The sequence below is a fragment of the Manacus candei genome, unplaced genomic scaffold (genome assembly GCF_025592945.1).
Source record: "Manacus candei isolate 608988 ecotype Guabito, Panama unplaced genomic scaffold, ASM2559294v1 h1tg000060l, whole genome shotgun sequence".
Classification (NCBI taxonomy): Eukaryota; Metazoa; Chordata; class Aves; order Passeriformes; family Pipridae; genus Manacus; species Manacus candei.
In genome coordinates, this window is record NW_026138108.1 from 10,357,947 (window position 1) to 10,378,882 (window position 20,936).

The 20,936-nt window shown below is 39.1% G+C and overlaps 1 protein-coding gene across 1 annotated transcript; it reads left to right on the forward strand.

Moving 5' to 3' along the window:
- Positions 1–19: 19 nt before the first annotated feature.
- On the forward strand, positions 20–20,613 carry CTR9 (CTR9 homolog, Paf1/RNA polymerase II complex component). The gene is made up of 25 exons (XM_051803877.1): positions 20–165; positions 2,007–2,105; positions 2,875–3,114; positions 3,553–3,670; positions 4,280–4,369; positions 5,628–5,776; positions 8,032–8,139; positions 8,630–8,737; positions 8,858–9,094; positions 9,863–9,952; positions 10,053–10,181; positions 10,279–10,462; positions 10,982–11,070; positions 11,343–11,528; positions 11,695–11,782; positions 12,014–12,162; positions 14,239–14,355; positions 14,527–14,672; positions 16,086–16,157; positions 17,275–17,410; positions 17,918–18,064; positions 18,510–18,667; positions 18,952–19,048; positions 19,373–19,485; positions 19,735–20,613. The coding sequence occupies exons 1-25, from the start codon at positions 121–123 to the stop codon at positions 20,144–20,146; spliced, it is 3,507 nt and encodes a 1,168-aa protein (XP_051659837.1). The 5' UTR covers positions 20–120; the 3' UTR covers positions 20,147–20,613.
- Positions 20,614–20,936: the final 323 nt, after the last annotated feature.

A 20,936-nucleotide genomic window follows, 5' to 3' on the forward strand; every position in this document is an offset into this window, starting at 1 on the left:
CGAGCACGTCCGGGTCGGGCGGTGCCGTGAGGGGAAGTGCGCGCGGCGGCGGCCCCGGCCCGGCTTGAGGCGGCCCCGGCGTGTGGAGGGTCCGGCGGGCCCCGCAGAGCAGTCGCCGACATGTCGCGGGGCTCCATCGAGATCCCGCTCCGGGACACCGACGAGGCGAGTCGGGCTCTGGGAGGCGGCGGGAGGGGCTGCGGGAGGAAGGGTGGTCCGTGCCGGGGCGCTGCCCCTCGTAGTTGTGCCCCGGGGGTCGGGGGGCGGTGTCGCTGCTTTCCCTGAGGTGCCGCAGGTGTGTGTCCAGGGGAATTCTCTCCGTGGGTTGTTCTGTCAGATTTTTCTGACCTCACTGTTTGTAAACAGCTTGGCGCTCCTCAGACAGGCAGGGCAGCGGGTCCTCTGGGTAAAGTTACTTCAGGGTGGGTTTAGAAACTTAAGTAAGTTTTCTTTAGTTACGATACACGGTCCCAAGCCAAGGTTAAAAAGATTTAAGCGAAGTGTTTGGAAATTTCCAGGGCGTTCTAAAGCTAGAAGTTAAATCGTTCCATATCAGATACTAAGTGAATAGTGTAGCTAAGGAAGTTATTGAAACATAACTGCTTACAGGTTGAAGAATATTCTCTGTGAACAGATGCATCCGCGCTCTTTTATGTATATGTTTGTATATATATTTTTATATATATCTATATATACACCATACATATATATACACATACATGTATACACATATGTCATATGTATATATAGAAAAAAAATTTCACGTGACCGTCATTGAATTTTTAAGTCTCACAAGGGTGCTTTATGGATTTTGCATGTTGGAGGGCATTTTCTTCTGTGACAGAAGTTTCTGTGTGAGGTGTCGACATGGATAGTTGATCACGGTGCTGCTCTTCAGGTTCTGCCTGGGACTACTTAGATCCCAAAGTTTGAATTAATCACTAAAGATTGCTTTAAAATACTCCTCTCCTTCCCCCCACCCTTTTTTTTTTACTTCCATTTTGTGTTTGCTGAGTTGGTAATACCTATTTCTCATTAATAACTGTATTAGTTCATGGATGAGTGTTGCCCAAATTTGAAAACATCATTATCTGTTCAAACAGGAGGTACTGTGCAAGACAAAACTAAAATTAAGGGTAGTGGCAGAAATATTTTTGCTGGTCCTCTAAAGTCTTGCATAGGCAAAGCTATAAATTGGATTGCTTTAATTCAGCCTAGAGAGAAGGAGTCCCTGCATTGGTAATCAACTGCACCTCTCTCTTGCTGTCAAATTGACTTGTAACATAGATGACTAATATTAAAGGTAGCATGACTGAGTAGCAGGTGAACTAACAGGCAGTTAAATTGTGTTCCCAAATATCCCAATATCTGTTCCTTTTTCCTAGTTTTTTAATATCAGAAGAGTGGATCAACATGGGAAGACAGTCTTGCAGAATAATCTTTGCATGATGAAGAGTTAATGTGGTTTACTGATGATGACTGCAGTTGTGAATTTTCAGAAATTTAGTTGTTTCAGTAGTCTCTTACTTTCCCTGGGCATTAAGAGGACTTTATGAAATTTCAGGACTCTGAGATAAGTTTTGAGTATTGACCCTCTGACATCTGATAACTTGGAATATTTTGACTCTGTCCTAGATTTTTGTATTACCTGTAGGAAAAGTTTTAGAAATTCAGCAGTGTGCAGTCAAGTTGGTTATTAGCTGGACTGTAAAAATTCCAAGCCTGAAGTCCACAGTGAAAGAAGTTGAGTTAACATCTCTGCTTATTCTCCCTGACTGGTATTCCAAATATTGGGTTGTCTTTTCTGTGTTATTTCTGAGAGGCTGTCGCTTTGGTCTTGTACAGAATACATTACCTTATCTCTTCCTTCTTTGTCCGTAACCTTGTTTAAACACAAGCAATTATTTATGTTTTGTGCTCTGAAATGTCCAGCTTCCTTTGAGCTCAGTGATAGATGGTGTTTATTAATGTTTTGTGAAAAGCTAATCTGTGCTGTTTGGTTCTAGGTTATCGAGCTTGACTTCGATCAGCTGCCTGAGGGTGATGAAGTGATAAGTATCCTGAAACAGGAGCACACCCAGCTGCACATATGGATTGCCTTAGCGGTTAGTAGATATACAAATTGTGTATTTAAATGTTATATTCACAGAACAATAATAATTTCCACTTCCTTGCTTTTGTGGCCAGGGATAACTGAATCCTGAACAGGAACTTAATGGGATCATTCAGTCACTGACTCGAAACCTGATATTTCTGATTTGACATATGCATATTAAGATCTGAACTTCATCCTTTTTTCGTGAAGCAGTGCTGCTTGAGGCTTGCTTTCTGAGTTGTTTTTTTATATTTCAGTCAATAGTTTTCCTGATTTGTGTCTCTGGTTATGCACTTCATAAAAAAGGAGGGGGCAGTGTCTCTACTATGGAAAATGTGGTGAAATGTGCAAAAAGACAAAAGTTCAGAGGAAAGCCATTGGAATCTTTACTTATAAATACCTCACAACCTGTTGTTTTAGGATGGTGAGTCACTGGGACACGTTACCCAGAGAAGCTGTGGATGCCCCATCCCTTGAAGTGTTCAAGGCCATGTTGGACAGATCTCTGAGCAACCTGATCTAGTGAAAGATGTCCCTGCCCATGGCAGAGGGGTTGGAAGTAGATAATCTTTATGATCCCTTCCAACCCAAACCATTCTATGATACCATGACAAAAATATTTGGCGTTATCAGAATGCCTCTGTCTGGTGATCCCTACATTTACATCTGTTTCATCCCTACATACTGGAAAAAGAACCTGTGTGACACCTAAAGCATGCACTTGATATGTTATGTGCTTGCTGGGGTAGCACTGTGTGTTAAAACTGTGTGTTTCCTAGCTGGAATACTACAAGCAAGGGAAAACAGAAGACTTTGTGAAGCTGTTGGAAGCTGCGCGCATAGATGGCAACCTGGACTACAGAGACCACGAGAAGGATCAGATGACGTGTCTGGACACCCTGGCAGCCTACTATGTGCAGCAGGCTCGGAAGGAGAAGAACAAAGACAACAAGAAGGAGCTCATTACCCAGGCTACCCTGCTGTACACTATGGCTGACAAAATCATCATGTACGATCAGGTAAAACCAGGATCTGCTTAAAAATCCATATTTGTAAATGATTTAGTTATTGTAAAGAGAGCAAGTGTTGATTCACTAAAGGGAAGATAGGAGCTGCTCAGGCTTTAAAGTTTTAGTGTCGTACATGTAAGCAAAACTTGTAAATATCTAAAATGTGTGTGGTATCACCAGGAATGATTATCTCTAGCTTGACACATGTGATAGAACTACTTCAGTCAACTCTTGGGGGTTGGGAAAGAAGCATTTATTGTTATTCTCTTGCTTGGTGATATGTGAACTTTAGAAGGGATGATGAAGACCCTTTCTGTTTTATTTTACTGCTGATGTAAGATAAATCAATCATAGAAAGCATTGTAGTGTAGCCAGTTAATCTTTCCTGTAGTCCAAACTTCATATTTTACAAAGATAAATTTATTGCAAATTCTTTTTCTTGATTAGAATCACTTGTTGGGAAGAGCCTGCTTTTGTCTGCTTGAAGGTGATAAGATGGACCAAGCTGATGCACAATTCCACTTCGTGCTCAACCAGTCTCCAAATAATATTCCTGCCCTTCTCGGTATGAGTTTGTGTGTATTTGTAAAAACCTGATCTTTGGAGTTGAGTTTTGAAATGGATTATGTACTTAAGAGGGCTCATATGTGAGTAGAGAGGGTGTGATCAAGAGGTGACCAGAAACACGTGACAGAGGCTACTTTAAACTTGGGAAGCATGCATAGGTGGAAGAGCTGGGAGAAAGTGGAATGTTAGCTGGCATCTTCTGAGACTTGTGGGCATACATAGAGTCCAACTACTTATACTTCCCTGATGATGCCAGTGAGGCTGTGCACTCTGTTGAGGGTGAAGATACTGCTGGTGAGGGGTCAGTGGGCTGTAACACTTGTGATTTAAGTTGTTCACTAGTCTTAGTATGTGTCTTTCCTCTGGACCAGGAAGGAATTAAGTTTCTGAAAAAAAAAAAAAAAGGAAACATAAATTTAATGTGTTCCCAGTTTGATTTTTTTTTTTTCATGTACTTGACATCATCAAAGATAACCAAAGATGTAGTTGTCTGAATTTTCTGTTAGTTTTTAGCTGTAACTTTTGAAAATTGGTACAATTTACTGAATAGTACTTGTGCTTCTGGTTTATAACTGCTTTGTTTTTACTTCTGATTTATCCATAACAGGTAAAGCATGCATTTCTTTCAACAAGAAGGATTACAGAGGAGCCCTTGCCTACTACAAGAAAGCACTGCGTACCAATCCAGGGTGCCCAGGTAAGGCAGAAGGTATTTTCTACTGGAAGTATTTGCAGTCCTTGCAAACTAATTAGATTCAAAGGGCATTTTTGTGGTTTATATCTGTCAGAAGAACCCCAACCCTCATTATAGAGGAGTTCAGGTGTTCATTGACTTGAAATATTTCTTAATTGTTAAAGAAGGAAATTGTGTTTAGGAAAATACTGGGGTTTTTTTCTAAGTATTACCTTTTAAAGACCTATTAGAAAATGAGAAGTTGTGTGGGGAGGAAACTGTTCAAGACTCCTGAAAAATTTATCTGTGAGCTCTTGGAATAAGGATTCAGAAATGACGTATCAATAATGAACCAAGACATGAAAAGTAGAATTCTACCTTTAGTGCAGTTTTCCTGGTGTTGTATTATTTTCCTTATGCAAAAGTCTGGGAAAGTGATGGGTGACAGCTGTAAAAGTGATACATGTGATTTAGGTATATTAGTTCAAGGTATTTACATTAGGGAAATAAATATTCAAAAGTCTCTTGAGATATATGCTATATTTTGCCATAACCTTTCTGAAAAAGGGTTTGTTACAAAGTTGATGTGTGTTCTGTGGTCTGCTTTACCATGAGACTCATTGCTGCAAAAGTGCATTTAGAAATGCAAGCCTTACTTTTCAAGAAACATCTTTCCTTCACTCCCCTTCTTCATACAGACACGGATTTGAAATTGCTGTTTATAAACGTTTGTATTCTTAGATCACAAGCAGTCTGAAAGGGCAATATGATGTAAATGTTATGTATTAGTCTATCTGTAGGTGGTCATGGAAGTTAGAGGATGATAAACAGCATTTTTGTTAGCAGTGAAGTGGTTGTTTGAGGAGAAATGCCAGCCAACTTGCTTATTTGTCCGTGTTTTCTGAAGGCCTGATAGTCTTGGGTGAACTTAACCTGCCTGAGAAATTTCCAGCCCTTTCATCTGGCCAACTTTTAATGCTTTCCTCCGTTATTTTTTAGTACATTTCCATAAAGTAGGTTATTATTTGGTTAGTGTTCAAGTCTTTGGGAGATAGACCAATGTTCTCAGGAGTAGGAAGAAATAAAGTCTTACTAATATGTTCAAGTTTTGTGACCACGCGTGGGAGGCGCCTTTAAAAACTGCAAATCCATAGATGGCTTTATAGGTTTTAAAAATTCTGCTTTCACTTTGTTTGATGTCCAGATTGTAAAAAAAAAAAAAAAAAAAAAAGTCATAAAGTTGAAACTCTGGGATTCTGAATGGTGTCCCCTTGTTCCCTAGCCGAGGTCCGGTTAGGGATGGGCCACTGCTTCGTGAAACTCAACAAGCTGGAGAAAGCTCGCCTGGCCTTCAGCAGGGCCCTGGAGCTCAACTCCAAATGCGTGGGGGCCTTGGTTGGACTGGCTGTTCTGGAACTCAATAACAAGGAGGTGGGTCTGACTTGGCGAAATCCGTGCTCAGTTCACTTTCTTAGCTGAAAAAGCAAAATTTTTATCCTCTGAAAGGTGGTCGAGTTTTTAAAATGGGTAATAACTTTTGTAGTGAAATGATTGCGAGTCTGTGCCACTATTGAGTGATATTATAGATATGTACTTGTGAGCAGCACGTTCTGAAAAAAAGAGCTTTCTTCTATTGTTAGTAATCTTCAACTCTGTTATTTCTGGAGGTGTTAGCTACAGAACCACAGTGCTAGGTTAACTATTTCTATTAAAATAATAAAAATCCATGGTGAGATATATGAAGGAAGGTCAAGGTAAAAGATGCATTCCCGGGGCTTTAAGGAACATAAGCTTTCAAACAAGTTTTAAAGTTACAGTCAGTCAGTCTTGGCATGCATGCCATGTGGTAAACCAAAGAGTAGGCAAGAAGAAATTTTAATTGGACTGATGAAATGATGATAAAGTGGTGATCCTGCTTCTCTAGATACTGTATCACTAGAAAAATACATATGCTCATAAAGCTTAATTGGGATTGTAACTTCCTGAGTTTGCATTAACCATCTCAGATATTATCAGTGGAAGATGAGACCTTTAAGTGTTAAAAAAAAAAAAACATTGTTACAAAATTGTATGTTGCTAAAATCTGTTGAAAACTTAGTTCCCTAGAAAGATCTTCTGTTAGCACAGAATGTCTGAAAATTTCTTAGTTTACTACATCATGGGTAAAAAGTATATCTGTTGAAACTTCCATAAAGAATTCAAAACATGTGGGCATGAGAATTTTCTTACCTAAAACTACAGAAAGAACCAAAAATATTCTAAAGTCAGATTTTAATAAATAATTCTATGGATGAAAAGCTAATGAAACCTGATATCTTTCATTTTTTTTCCTGAAGACCTTTTGACTGAAGTCAAGGGCTGAGCCCACTCACCTTGAGCTTCAAAAAGCCATGATTAAAAGCTGAGCCACTCAAATAGGTTTTGTGTTCTGTCTAAGCAATGTATCATTTATGCTTTACTTCTAACTGTTTTTACCACTTTTACTGCAAAATTAGTGTCACATGGAAGAGTTGACACGGGGGAGGGAGAACATTTTCTCTGGGGAAAAGATTCTCTCTGAGTAGCAAACTAATTGACATATTTTCTGTGCTTGGATATTTCTAATGTTTCTCCCTCCCAGAAGATGTTATGGTGTGAAATCAGGGTTGAGGTCACACTGTGTTCTCACTGAGGTCTGTCTGATCTCTGGTTTTCTTAAATGAAAGTGCTCAGGAGCCTTGAGACCTCTGCCTGTCTATTCCATTTGGTTGAATTTGGACATGAGTCTCAAGTTATTGGAGAACTTGAACATATGCACAGTGTTATTGTAAAACACCTTTACCTTTGAAAATTAAACCAGGAATGATCCAGTATCTCTTAATCCAGCTATGTGGTTATGCTAGGTTTGGAAAGATAGTGCCTTTTCCAACTGACATTATTTTTTTTAGCTGCCTTCAATCTTATATCTCAACCTCATAAAGCCTAATCTGTTCAATAGGATACCTTTCTGCTAATAATAATTGCAAAGTAAAGCACAGATGTTAGATGATTGCTAGATACCATTCTTGGTGTTTCCCTTCAGAAATAAATAGAGATTTCAACTCACATGCTTGTGATCCAGATTTCATGGGTATTCTAAATAAAGAGCAATTATCTTATCAGTTACAGATTTGAAATTGTAGGTAAGTCAAATTTTTACCCATGGAAAACTTTCTTTAAAGTGTAAAGTTTCCGTAGAAAAGAGTAAGCTGAAATTATGATATTCCTATTTAAAACTGCAAACTTCTACCATTTTTTAAAATTAGAACTAATTTGAGCATGAAAATATTTTCATTTCACTGTTGAACGAGTTGGGTAAAATGTTGAAACCTAAACCAAACAGGCAAAGTGGGGACACTGAACAGTAGAAGGAACAGAGGGAAGGCTGTCAGGGTGTGAATGTGAAATGTCAAAGGGCATAAGGACTAAGTTTTCTATTTTTGTTTTTTTTTTTTTTTCCTAGAAAGTCTTGCTCTGCTTTTGTTCCATCCCTGTGTGGTAGCTTCATTTCCCTGTATGCTGCAGGGAGAAAAGCTAGTAGCTGAATTTACCTTTTTCTGTGAGCTCAGAATGGTTTTGTCAGAATTCCTGCAGCAGCCTAGGCTGAAGAGTAGCTTTGAAGTTGTTAATAAGATCCAGCTACTGATACCTGTCAATGTTTCATTTAGGCTGATTCCATCAAGAACGGTGTTCAGCTCCTCTCTAGGGCTTACACGATTGACCCCAGTAATCCAATGGTGTTGAATCACTTGGCTAATCACTTCTTCTTCAAGAAGGTAAGAGATCTGTGAAATTTTACAGTTAAATATTTATTGACCTCTGAACAGCAAGAATTCCAGTGTTAGGTTCAACCTGATTTTAGTGGTGCCTGATATGGAACTGTTAATCTAGATGGACAAGTGTAAAGTTTTTGATCTGAATTTTCTATAAACCTTTCTCAAGAAAACCAAGAAAAGGTACACTTATTTCTAATGTCAAGGTCACCTTTGTGTCCTGAAGGGTTTTTGTTGCTTGGGATTTTTTTTTTGGTTGGTTAGTTGGGTTTTGGGTGGTTTGTTTGTTTTTCCCCCCTCCCCACTCTTGCATGCTTTAAAATATGAAATAGAGAAAAGACCAGTAACAGCTAAAACTAAATCTGTTTTTATTTAGTCAGTGCTGTGACTGAAGATTTGTTGTATTTTCCAGCTATCCATGCTTAAATAATAAATCGCTTGACCATAAATAAAGTGAAGGCTTTCAAATTTCATCTGACTTCCTTTTTTTCAGGACTATGGTAAAGTACAGCACTTGGCTCTTCATGCTTTCCATAATACAGAAGTGGAAGCAATGCAGGCAGAGAGCTGTTATCAGCTGGCAAGATCTTTTCATGTTCAGGTAGGGCAGCTTTTAAAAGCACCCTTTGAGCTTACACTTAAAAAATCTGTGTTATAGAAGTTCATGCAAAGGTTACCTTTAAAACCACTAACTGTTCTTCATTTAATTCTTTTTAATTAGGAAGATTATGATCAAGCTTTCCAGTATTATTACCAGGCCACTCAGTTTGCCTCATCTTCTTTTGTACTTCCATTTTTTGGCTTGGGTCAAATGTACATTTATCGTGGGGACAAAGAGAATGCATCGCAGTGCTTTGAAAAAGTTTTGAAAGCCTATCCTAACAATTATGAGACCATGAAAATCCTTGGATCTCTTTATGCGGCTTCAGAAGACCAGGAGAAACGGGATATTGCGAAGGTGACTTTTGCTTCTGCCACTGTCATACTTTTATATCCAAGAGTTGAACTTGAAAGTCAGACCTGAAATCAGACTGCTCGTCAAGTTGCATAAAATTTGGAGTTAGTTGGCTGTAGGTGTGGAATATTTCATGTGGGCTGTCCCAAGAGATCCTCCTGGCTGTGAAGAGCCAAAACTTCTGGGCAGAACTGACACTACTGGGCTCTAGCTAAAGCACGGCCAGGAATTTAGAGGATCCCCAGCTTCATGTTTGGTACTATGGTATTGGTACAAATAGTACTTAGTACTATGACAAGGGCAGAATTCAATTCTTCCCATATATCTTAAAATTCTCTGAAGGTGGTAAGTTAGCTTGTGATTTCCTGAAGACAGCAAATTAGCTGGTGGTTTCCAGCTAACACTTGTCCTGGCTTATGTGGAAGCACAGTTGTGCTTTTTTTAGATGAAAGGTGTTTTAAATCTGGTGTTGGGTAAATAAATGCAAAAAATAGTAGACATCACTTCTCTAGTGTCTCGTGTTGGTGTGATGGTTTCTGCTTCTCTAAGACTTGAAGCAGGTGTTCTGTTCCACAGAAAAACAGAATAATGAAGGAAGGAAAATAATGCAGGTTTTTCTGTGTCCACATTGTGCAACTGGTTGGGATGTTTTCTCCTGCGGTATGGTATTTATTTGTAGTGTTAAAGTTAATGCCTTCACTCCTTTTTATTTTATTTCCATTTGTTTAAATTGTTCACAAAGTGGCATAACTATTTTCTGCTGTTTTTCAGGGGCATTTAAAGAAAGTCACAGAACAATATCCTGATGATGTAGAGGCGTGGATTGAACTAGCCCAGATTCTAGAACAGACTGATATCCAGGTATTATTAATACACAACTGGTGAATTACAGGTAATTCCATAAGAGCACTTAGAGCTCATTCTCTCGTTTCTCTCATCCCCTTTCTCTCCCTTTGCTCAGGGTGCCCTGTCAGCCTATGGAACCGCCACCCGCATTCTGCAAGAGAAAGTACAGGCTGATGTCCCGCCAGAGATCCTGAATAACGTGGGTGCTCTGCACTTCAGGCTGGGGAACCTCGGAGAAGCGAAGGTGTGCAGTTCCTCAAAGCCTTAACTGAGTTTCTTGATCACCCAGAACTTTTCCTTTAAGAAAAGTGTCTCACTCCTCTTTTCTTTTAATACTTCAGAAATACTTTCTGGCGTCCCTGGATCGTGCGAAGGCAGAAGCTGAGCACGACGAGCACTACTACAATGCCATCTCCGTAACAACGTCCTATAACCTTGCCAGGCTCTATGAGGCCATGTGCGAGTTCCACGAGGCGGAAAAGCTGTACAAAAACATTTTAAGAGAACATCCCAATTACGTTGATTGTAAGGAACAGTTGGTGTTTTAGTTCAACAGTCGTCGTTATAATACCAAAAATCTTCCTGTTTAGTGTCTTCTGGTCTCCTTATATCCATCTTCCCTTCTTTTCAGTGTTTTGGGCTCTGCTTACCTACCCGCTATTTTCCCCACTGGTTTGTTTTTTCTTTTCTTTCGAGGTTTGCATCGTTCCTATAGTCCAATCTCCAGCTTTAAACCTTCTAAATATTAGTAAATCATACTATACTCCAAAAATCTAGCAAAATTAGCTGCTCTAGACTTGCATACTTTTGCCCACTTGTTCCCCCATCCCAACTGAAGCTGTAGGGTTTTTTTGTCACCATTATGGATGGACGTTCCTCTTCATGTGCTGTGTCTTGTTTTGAACAGAATATGAAAGGTATCTTAGTGTTTGCTGTGCTTAGCCCATCAAGAAAAAGATTGCTTTTGAAATTTTGAAATATTTTCTTTGTTCAAGGTGACTTCAGCCTGTTCCCTGATTTTTTATTTTCTGGTTTTATTTTTAGGTTACTTGCGCTTGGGAGCTATGGCCAGGGATAAAGGAAATTTCTATGAGGCTTCTGATTGGTTTAAAGAAGCACTTCAAATAAATCAGGTTTGTGACCCTATAAGTGTTTAAAGTTAAAACACTTGAAATACTAAGTTAACTTAAATTTTAATTTTCCTTTTGTTGTGTTTTTATTTTGTTTGTTCACATAAACTAGGGGAAGAAGAGAGAACTACCATAATCTGCTCTCTGTGTGTTTTGTTTGCTGTTTTCTTTTTTAATATGGAATTCTATTTCAGAAAAATAGCACTTTAGACTTGGAAAAATAATCTTGCAAAGGAAAACGGTGCTCTTGCAACTTACAGTGAGTTTTTATTTAGGACCATCCAGATGCTTGGTCTCTGATTGGCAACCTTCATTTGGCTAAACAAGAGTGGGGGCCAGGACAGAAGAAATTTGAAAGGATATTGAAACAGCCCTCCACACAAAATGATACTTATTCCATGCTGGCTCTTGGCAATGTCTGGTTGCAGACTCTTCATCAACCCACAAGAGACAGAGAAAAGGTAATGGGCATCTGGCTACCCTCTGTGTGTGTGTTTGTTGATTTAATTTTTGAACACTGTTTCTTGATGCCTTTTTGGCACCTTATAGGCCATGAAACTTCTGAGATGATCTTTTAATTCCCCGTTAGAAAAGTGAGTGATGAATTGGGGGTATTTCTTCCTGCAGGAGAAACGTCATCAAGACCGTGCATTAGCGATCTACAAGCAAGTGCTCAGAAATGATCCAAAGAATTTGTATGCTGCTAATGGCATAGGTGAATATTAGACTCTAGTTTTCCTTCAGAGGTGATCATATTCTTATGTTTTATGCTTTAATATATAATTGTTTTTTTGGGGCCCGAACACTCTGTAGTGGAACACAGGAAATGGCAGCTATGTCAGTTTTTGATAGGGAGCTTTATTCAGGCAGTATTTAATTTTCTCTGGTAGGAGTACACAGCACATGAATCTGGAAGCTTACACTGTACATATTACTTTCCTCTTAGGAGCTGTGTTGGCACATAAAGGATATTTCCGTGAAGCTCGTGATGTGTTTGCCCAAGTGAGAGAGGCGACAGCAGATATCAGTGATGTGTGGCTGAATTTGGCACATATCTACGTGGAGCAGAAACAGTACATCAGTGCTGTGCAGATGGTAACACCTCCAAATTGAACTATGTAATGTGTTAGATGACTTCTGGGTTTTTCTCTGTTGACATGGCAGCTTGTGAAAGTTTCTGACCAATATCTTAATGAGTTCTAGGTCTGTTTCTAACCTACTGTTGGCTGTCAAGTCTAGGTTTAAAAACAAACTGCCGAATGTGGGTGAAGGGTAACAAAGCACCTATCGACTTTTGCACTGTTGTTTTGTTTTTTTTTTTTGTAGCAGAGTTCAAACATAATTGGGAATTTTGGTTTTGGAATTAATTATTAGTCAGAGAGGTTTCAGTCAGTGTAGTTACTGTACGTGATTTACATTCAGATGGTACTGAAGTAAAGAAATACAATTTGCTGCTGGGATTTTTTTAATAGCAACAGTTCTTATTTTTGTTGTTGCAAATGACTGCATGAAGAAGAGTCAGAGCTGTCTGAAAAGCTGACTGTGCCATAATTTCTCTCATCACCTTAGCATCAGTGGTTAATTCATGCAGGAAGAAATCTGTTGAGATCAGCTAGTTCGACCTGCTCAAGCAAGCGAACTTTCAAGTATCAACCAGTCCTAACTAAATTGACTCAATTAGTTGATCAAAAGCATACAAATAAACTTTAAGAAAAAAAAAAGCATATATTGGACAGGACAGAAGCTCAGAACAAACTTATGTCATTAAGACTGAGGCTTGAAAATACTTAATTCAGAGCTGTTCTGAAACTTTTTCTGATGCTTAATAAGGAAGTGTTACTGAACCTTTCTTACCTGATCAAGACCTCAGTGGTCTCTATCCTCCAGTGAACTGCTGTTAACAAGCTTGAACATATTAACATGTGACCATGACCGTGTTCATTCTGCTGTGTTTGAATTGGGTCTGTCGTGTTTTTTTTTAACACTCTGTTTTTATTGCCAAAAACCTTAATGGAAATCTAATTTTAGCAATTGTTCAAGCAGTGAATCACGGTGGAAAACTGGGTGTGAGTTTCACCTTTTGATTTGTGAGGAAAAAATATTTCACTTGTTTGCTAATGTATTTGAGAAACGATGTTCCTGGAAATGTGTTTATTTACTGAGGTGTTTTATTGTTCCCTGGGTTCTGCTGTGCAATCACAGTCTGAAATATGTGATACTGGACTCAAAGGGGAGATGAGTTGAATTTGCTAGCCTAGCTTACTGCAGCCGTGGCAATTACCCTAGTGAGTTCTCCACCCTAAAGCACACAAATCTGAGGCAGTCTTAAGCTAAGTGCAAAATCTTTGATGCTAAAGGTGAGTGAAAACTGGGTGGTCACAACACAGTGGGATCCAAGAGTAGTGCCTTCAGGCACTACAGTTCAGGGTGGTTTCCATATCTGAGCTGGAAATAAAACTTACTTTGTATTCCTTGCCTTTTTGGAGGTTTAGAAAGGGTGAATGATTGATTGCTTGAGAAAAGAATATGTCAAACAGAAGGTGCTCATTACCGAAAAGGATAAGTTTGGTAACTGTTTGAACCTTTAATTCTAGACCCACAAAACCTGAAGTAGCAAGCCATCTTTTACACTTTACAGCAACTAATATCCCTTGGCATGCCAGGTTCCTCAGCTAGGTGGAAAGAACAAATTTGATGTTGAATTATCTGAAAGGCATGGGGTTTTTATAAACTAATTGTGTCAGATACATGGAATTGCCACATTAGGTATTTTTCAACTTGTAAAATACCTTGTGTGAGTAGAGAAAACAGATCTTTTATTCCTCCCTCCATACTGTGGAGAATATTTGAATGGCCTTAAAATGAGTCACGTAGGTTAGGCTTAATTACAATAGATGGTACTTGCAAAGTAGTCTGTATTTTAAGACCTACAGAGCCTCTTGGGCTGCTGCCAGTTTCTAGAAATTATGGGTACTTGCAATGGAATATGAGAAAAAGTTTTCTGCACAGTGAAAAGAAGGCATCCATGTAGCACGACACACTTCTTTAAAAAACAAAAAGCATATTAGCAGTAGTGCTTTTTAGGAAGAGAAGCATTTTCTGGGGTTAGCTAACCAAAGTAACAAACCACTGTCACCTCTTACTTTGATTTTTTTTTTTCCCCCGTTTCAGTATGAAAACTGCCTCCGAAAGTTCTACAAGCATCAAAATACTGAAGTCTTGTTATATTTGGCCCGGGCGCTCTTCAAATGTGGCAAATTACAGGAATGCAAACAAACTTTGTTAAAGGTACGACTGTAGAACATCATGTATCACAGAGTAAACTGCTGTGAGTTGATGTGTTTGTGTCTCTTCAAATTCGGTGCTCTGGGATTTAAATGATGGTGCTTTATTCTCTGTGTGTCATTTCAGTCCACCTCTGTATCACACTGTAGCTTATCTTAACATCCTTTTTCACAGGCCAGGCACGTTGCACCAAGTGATACAGTCCTGATGTTTAATGTGGCTTTAGTGCTGCAGAGACTGGCTACCTCTGTCCTGAAAGATGAGAAAAGCAATCTGAAGGAAGTGCTTAACGCTGTGAAAGAACTGGAGCTCGCCCACAGGTAAAGGTCATTTAGTTCTAGTCATTATAATCTATTTTGTTAATCTGGTTAGAAGAGCAGTCATCTGTGAAGAACTGTGTGTAATTCCAGCGTTTCTGGTAGAAAAACAAAAGATTGGGCCTGACAAAACTGGGCATTCAGACTTTCTCCAGAGCCCGTTTTGTTTGAGCAAGTGCCAATATGTATTTCTCAAAGGGTTTTGTTACTGCTACAGCCAAGATGCCCTTCTTCCTGGAAATGCACTCTTGAAAAAAATGTTGAAAATTATTCTATGACTTTAATACCTTTTTATGACTTCTTTCAAAGCAAACTATAAGGCTAAAAAACAAATCTGTGTAAGCTTATGTTGTATATATCTTATATTGTATAAGCATAGTTAATGCCTGGCAGTCTCTGAAAACTAGTTTCACCCTCCTGTTGGCAAGTAAAGCCTGAGTACTGTCATGGCTCAAGAAGCAGTTTTTTAAGTGCATTTGAGATATTTTAGTTCTATTAAAAAAAAAACAAAACAAAAAAATTTTAGGTGGATACCAGCGTGATTAATGTGATCCAATTGTCACCATCCTTGAACCATTTATTGTGCTCCTGGGTGTTTCTGGTGTAGCTGGGGCATGCTTTGTGCATTCCTAGCTCTGTTGTGATGTGGAGGATACAAATTCTAACATACATTTAGCAAGAAGCTTGTTATTTATTGTCCTGAAGAGGTTGCAGGGATTTATTTTTGCCTATTAACTAAAACTTTTTGGAAAATACTCTCCATAGTCTAAAACTTGAGCAAGGGATTATTTTATTCATACACACCAGAATTTGAGTTCAGTCCAGTACAAAAGTACTTCATTTAAAGTGTCTCTGTGGGTATATGGGAAGAAACTGGCAACCTTGACAGTTAGAAAGTCGTTTTCCTGTAAATAAGTTGGAGAAGCTTTTCAAAGCACTGATCCTCACAGTTTACCAATCTACTCAGAAGCTTGCTGTATGTGCAGGGGTCATTGGGTCAGAGAGGCTGTTCTGAAAGGATTTTTAAAAAAATAAGTTTTCCTTCCTTTTCTTATGCCGAATTCAAGCATGTAAGCTGGGACAGATAAGGAATAAATCTGTTGGGGTCAGCAATGTACTTATTGGTTGGAGCCAGTGAATGAATTCTTAGAACTCTCTTCAGAATTTTTTCCTCTCTAGAGCTGTTTTAAAATGGTTTAAATGTTTTAAATTTGGAGAACCTCTAATGTACTTTTTATCTTCTGTATTAAAAGAGGCTGGAACAGAGGAAATTGGTGAGATTTCCTTATCTCATGTTGAGTTCTACAGGTTTGTAATTCAGGAGTAAATGCTTTTGTTCTAAGGCAAAATTGCAATAAATATGTAAGTGATGCCATATTTGCTGAGTTTTATTTGTTTTTTGTTTTTTTTCTCCAGGTACTTCAGTTACTTGAGTAAAGTAGGTGATAAGATGAGATTTGACTTGGCCCTTGCTGCTACAGAAGCCAGGTAAAAAACCAAAACCACAAACAATCCTCCATTCAGATACCAAGTGGAATATTTTTGCCCTGTTTTTTTTGTGTTAAAACTAGATTTCAAAATTTCAACTGCCAGTTTCTTAGAACAGCAGAAATACAAGTGCAGGGTTACTCCCTATCACTATTTCCTTCTTTTTCTGTCCTTGCTTTCTACCATTTTTATGTGGTCTAAAACTGTCTGCCATTAGCTGAAGTCACCAAGCTTTAGTGTTTTAATGGCAAATTTTCCATCAGTGAGTGCAGTGACATTTATTTAAACATTTCTACCTCTTACTGTTTTGACTCTGAGTGTAATAATCGAGCAGCAGCTTTCCTTTCACCGAGATTTTTTGAGTGTGAATGCTTGTGGGTCATGGAAAGCTTTTGTTTTGCAGAGTAGTCTGCTTTAACTTTTGCTCAGGGTAATGAGCTTGTACACAAACCTATCCAAATTGGTCTCCTTGTAAGCTTTTTTCTTAGGTTTTCCCTCAGTATGGCCTGTGTTTCATTTATTGCACATTCTTGTAAGATTTCCATGGCCCTACACAAATGACATCTGTTGGCCATCGTGCACTGTACATCTGAAATGCTTATCCTTAAAGCATTTTGTGCAGGGCAGAAAACTTTAATACTGAAAGAAATATCATTTTAACATCTGCTAAGAGGATATTGAAAGCACCTTGCTTTAATGTTTTGTGCAACTTGACTACTTTTTGTGCAGCCTTAACTCTTACACAATTGGGCTTTTTAAGCTCGAATTTTGACCTACCTTCCTGCTTAGGTTTGTTAGGATGTTACTTCTGAAGCTATCCAAATTAGTTGGGATGATTCCTTTTATGTTCACATGTGGGTCTTCTGTATATGAATTGGCTGAATGCAAAGCCATATGTTCCGAAATTATGTATCACAAGATAAATCAGCTTACTAGGAAGTGCTTTAATTCACTCAAAAACCTGCACTGCTCTTCTTTGTGCTCTTTCAAGGAGCTTTTTTGGTCTTTGTTGGGGATCTGAAGGTAGTGTTGTGGTGCATGCCCTTCATAATTTGCCATTTGTTTTTGTGCCATGTGTTTGCCACCTTCCTTTACCTGAGAACCTTGCACGTTGCAGGCAATGCTCCGACTTACTGAGCCAGGCCCAGTACCACGTGGCTCGGGCACGCAAGCAGGATGAAGAGGAGAGGGAGCTGCGTGCAAAGCAGGAGCAAGAGAAGGAGCTGCTTCGCCAAAAACTGCTTAAAGAACAGGTTTTTATTCTGCTAAATTCTCTGTGTTACATTTTTTTGAACTATACTTAATTTTTACAAAGCATATACGTTAGCAGTATGCACGCTTCTCTTGCTCTGGGGTGGTACTTAACAGTGCTGTTTTTCTTAGTCATAGCAAGTGCTAGCAGAAAATATTATAGCTAAGAGGTGATGCTCACTCTTTCTTCCCCATAGCCTCAGAAATAGATTTTTTAGTTTTATAATGAAGTAAAATACATGTGCCAGAATTTTTTTTGCCATCAAATTTCTATACTGACAGAGGCTGGATGAGGAAGAACTTGGTGCAGCAGTTCTTTTGGACTTTGGCCTTCTCTACCGTAGGCTTGTAGAAATTTATTTTTTTTTTGCCATGTGGACCTTCTTGTGACATAGGCTGTCAAAAAGCAATTTTCCAGTTTCTTGACAGCAAGTAATTTATCCCCTGTGATAATAATTGCCATGATGCTGCAAATACAGCAGTAATGGTTGGTTTTCTCGATGTTTCAGGAAGAGAAGCGCCTAAGAGAAAAAGAAGAACAGAAGAAACTTCTGGAACAAAGAGCTCAGTATGTGGAGAAAACCAAGAATATTCTGATGTTCACTGGTGAAGTAGAAGGATCAAAGGAGAAAAAACGTGGTGGCGGTGGAGGCAGGGTAGAACAGATTTTTTTTTTTTTCTCTCTCTCTCTCTTTGTTTTTTTTTCTTTTTTTTAAATTAAATGTCCTTCATATTCCCCTTTTGACATATGGTCTCTTGCAGGAGCACAGGTTTTTAATTTCAAGTTCCTAGGCTCCACTGAGTGAAATTGCACTAAAATGTAAAACTTGGAAGCTCATACTTGAAAGTTCTGAGCATGGCGGCGTCACTTAAGTCTGTTCAATGTGGTTGTTAGAATAACAGATTATTTTATTATGTACAAATTTGGGATCAGTTTCTAAATGATATCAATCTTGTGCCAGCTTTTCCATAATCTCTAGAAGGTCTGTGTTTTCATATCTTTCAAAACATGTTCAGATGAAGTGTCTGTTACGAATTGTTTTCTGGTAACTCTGTAACTGGAAGGCAAATAATAGGTTGTATTGTGTGTGTTTATTCCAGCGTTCCAAAAAAGGAGCAGGGGAATTTGATGAGTTTGTCAATGATGACAGTGATGAAGATCTACCCATATCTAGGAAGAAAAAGAAGAGGAAGGGCAGTGGCAGTGAACAAGATGGGGAAGAAGAGGAGGGTGAGAGAAAGAAGAAGAAGAGGAGGAGGTAGCTGATACTTTAATATTAGACTTCCCTGAGAAATAGTAGGGCTTTTAAGTATATTCTCGTGCAGCCTTTCCTAACAGTTTAAAAATGAACTGTTGGCAAGAGGTCACATGGTTAATTTTAATTTACACACGCACATTTTAAAGCTTAAACAGCCACTCTGCAAAAGAAGTTCGAGTAGCACTTGATAAACTGGACATTTCTTGAGATTGATATTTTTGTTTGTTTTAAGGTTTTTTTCCAATGTTATGCTCTGTATCATATGAAATGTGTTCCTCTTGAAGGCCCCAGAAGGCAGATGAGGGGAGCGATGATGAAGAACACGAAAATGGCCCACGATCCAAAAAACGCCGTCCACCCAAAGCAGAGAAAAAGAAAGCTGTAAGTTAAACCCTGAATAGCTGCATCGCTTTCTAAATGGGTATTTGGAGTTCAGCATTTACCCTAGTCAAGAGAGATTTATTAATGTTGAAAATTCCAACAAAACTTCTTGAAGCCAACTGCATATGAGCTTATTTTTATCCTCCCTTATTATTGCTATTGCTGCTTCAAGGATGAAAAGGATATTTCCAAAGCCATCTAGAATTTAAGTGATAGTAAATGGAAAATTTTTTGAAAAGCATGTCTGGTTTTGTGAATGTGTTTGTGTTTGGGCCCTGTGCTTTAACCAGCCACATGAACAATCTTTGTTTTCCCCCTGTACAGCCCAAACCAGAACGTCTGCCTCCTTCAATGAAAGGAAAGATCAAATCTAAAGCCATCATTTCATCAAGTGATGATTCTTCTGATGAGGATAAACTCAAGATTGCTGATGATGGGTAAGAACCTTAATTAACTTTGTACGAACTTAGTTTCAGTGCATGCCTTCAAGAGAAAATGCAGTGTTAATGAGATAACACAAAGGTGATGAGAACTCTTTCATTGTACTCACTTCCCATCACAGATTAATTCTGCTCATTCTTCTAGCACTAGCATTACTCAAATCCTGCTGTCTCATTTTCATTTGAAGGTAGGATAGCACCTTATAGCACCTCTTAATACCTTTTTCCCTCCATTTTTCCCTGCAGACATGCTAGAAATAGCAACAGTGATTCAGAGGAGGGGGAGCAGCAGCACAGCAAGCGCATTGTTTCCGACAGTGACTCCGACAACAGGAACAAGTCTGGCAGCGAGGCCGGCAGCCCGAGGAGGGCCAGCGTCCGCGCCTCCGAGGAAGAGTCTGACAGCGACAGGTCTCCCAGGAAGAGGAGGCGGTCGGAGTCGGAGCAGTCGGACAACGAGTCCGTGCAGTCGGGGAGGAGTCGCGGCTCCGGCGGCTCCGAGAACGAATCTCGTCCGGCTTCTCGCAGCGCCGAGTCCGACAGAGAGTCTGAGAGGGCGTCTGACAACGAGGGTTCTGCCAGAGGCTCTGGTAACGAGTCTGAGCCAGAGGGATCCAATGAGGAGGGCTCTGAAGGTGGTTCGGATGACAGCGATTAGATCTGAACTACAGACCATCTTTTAAAAATTTTCGTGTAAATATGTTTCAGTTATAGGGAAAATGCAATTTTTATATTTGAAAACTGTGATTTACAAAGCCCTTAATGTCTTAGTGAGGTGTTGTGAGACCTTCTTGTGATTCTCTCTATTGGTTACTAATGGATGTTTCTCTAAGTTGGCTTCTGTATTCTTAATTTGAAACTGCTGTAGGTGCACAGAGTCCCTGTCCTATAGTCAGCACGCCAAAGACAGAATGCATTTAAAAACTATGGAACATAAAATCTCTTTAGATGGCTCAGTGTGGCTAAAACCATGTTCTCTACCTATACATGCATAGATGGATCTTAAAATCCTACCAGATGGGACAAGGAAGTGGATATTTATCTTTTTCCTCACTCTGAGTAAAGGTCAGTAGGGGGGTTTTTCTTACTTTCTATGAAGAATAAATGTGCCATGGTGTGACTCTTTATGTTTCCAAGAGGTTTTGTTCTTTTGCTTCTGTTTTTGTGTTAAATCAGCTGAAAAGATGCAGATCTTAAATTTTACAAACTAGCAATGCAGATGTGGGTGGAATATTTAAATTGACAGGTAAAAACATTTGAGAGAACTCTGTATTGCTTGAGAAGGGTAAAGCTGCCAATGTCACAATAAACTGTTCCTGCTTATTTGCTTGGAGTGATTTATTTTGCCCCTCAAAAGGTATAAGCAGAAATTGTGAAAATGTTAAATTTGACAAAGGAGTCTGCTTTGAGGGAGCAGTCTTAACTATATTTTAGCTTAAGTATGTGGC

Bases quoted from the DNA above. Each gene is read 5' to 3' on its own strand.
- CTR9 (XM_051803877.1), top strand. From the start codon at position 121: ATGTCGCGGGGCTCCATCGAGATCCCGCTCCGGGACACCGACGAG. The intron at 9,095-9,862 runs GTGACTTTTGCT...GCTGTTTTTCAG, and splicing joins AGAAACGGGATATTGCGAAG to GGGCATTTAAAGAAAGTCAC. The intron at 11,783-12,013 runs GTGAATATTAGA...CTTTCCTCTTAG, and splicing joins GTATGCTGCTAATGGCATAG to GAGCTGTGTTGGCACATAAA.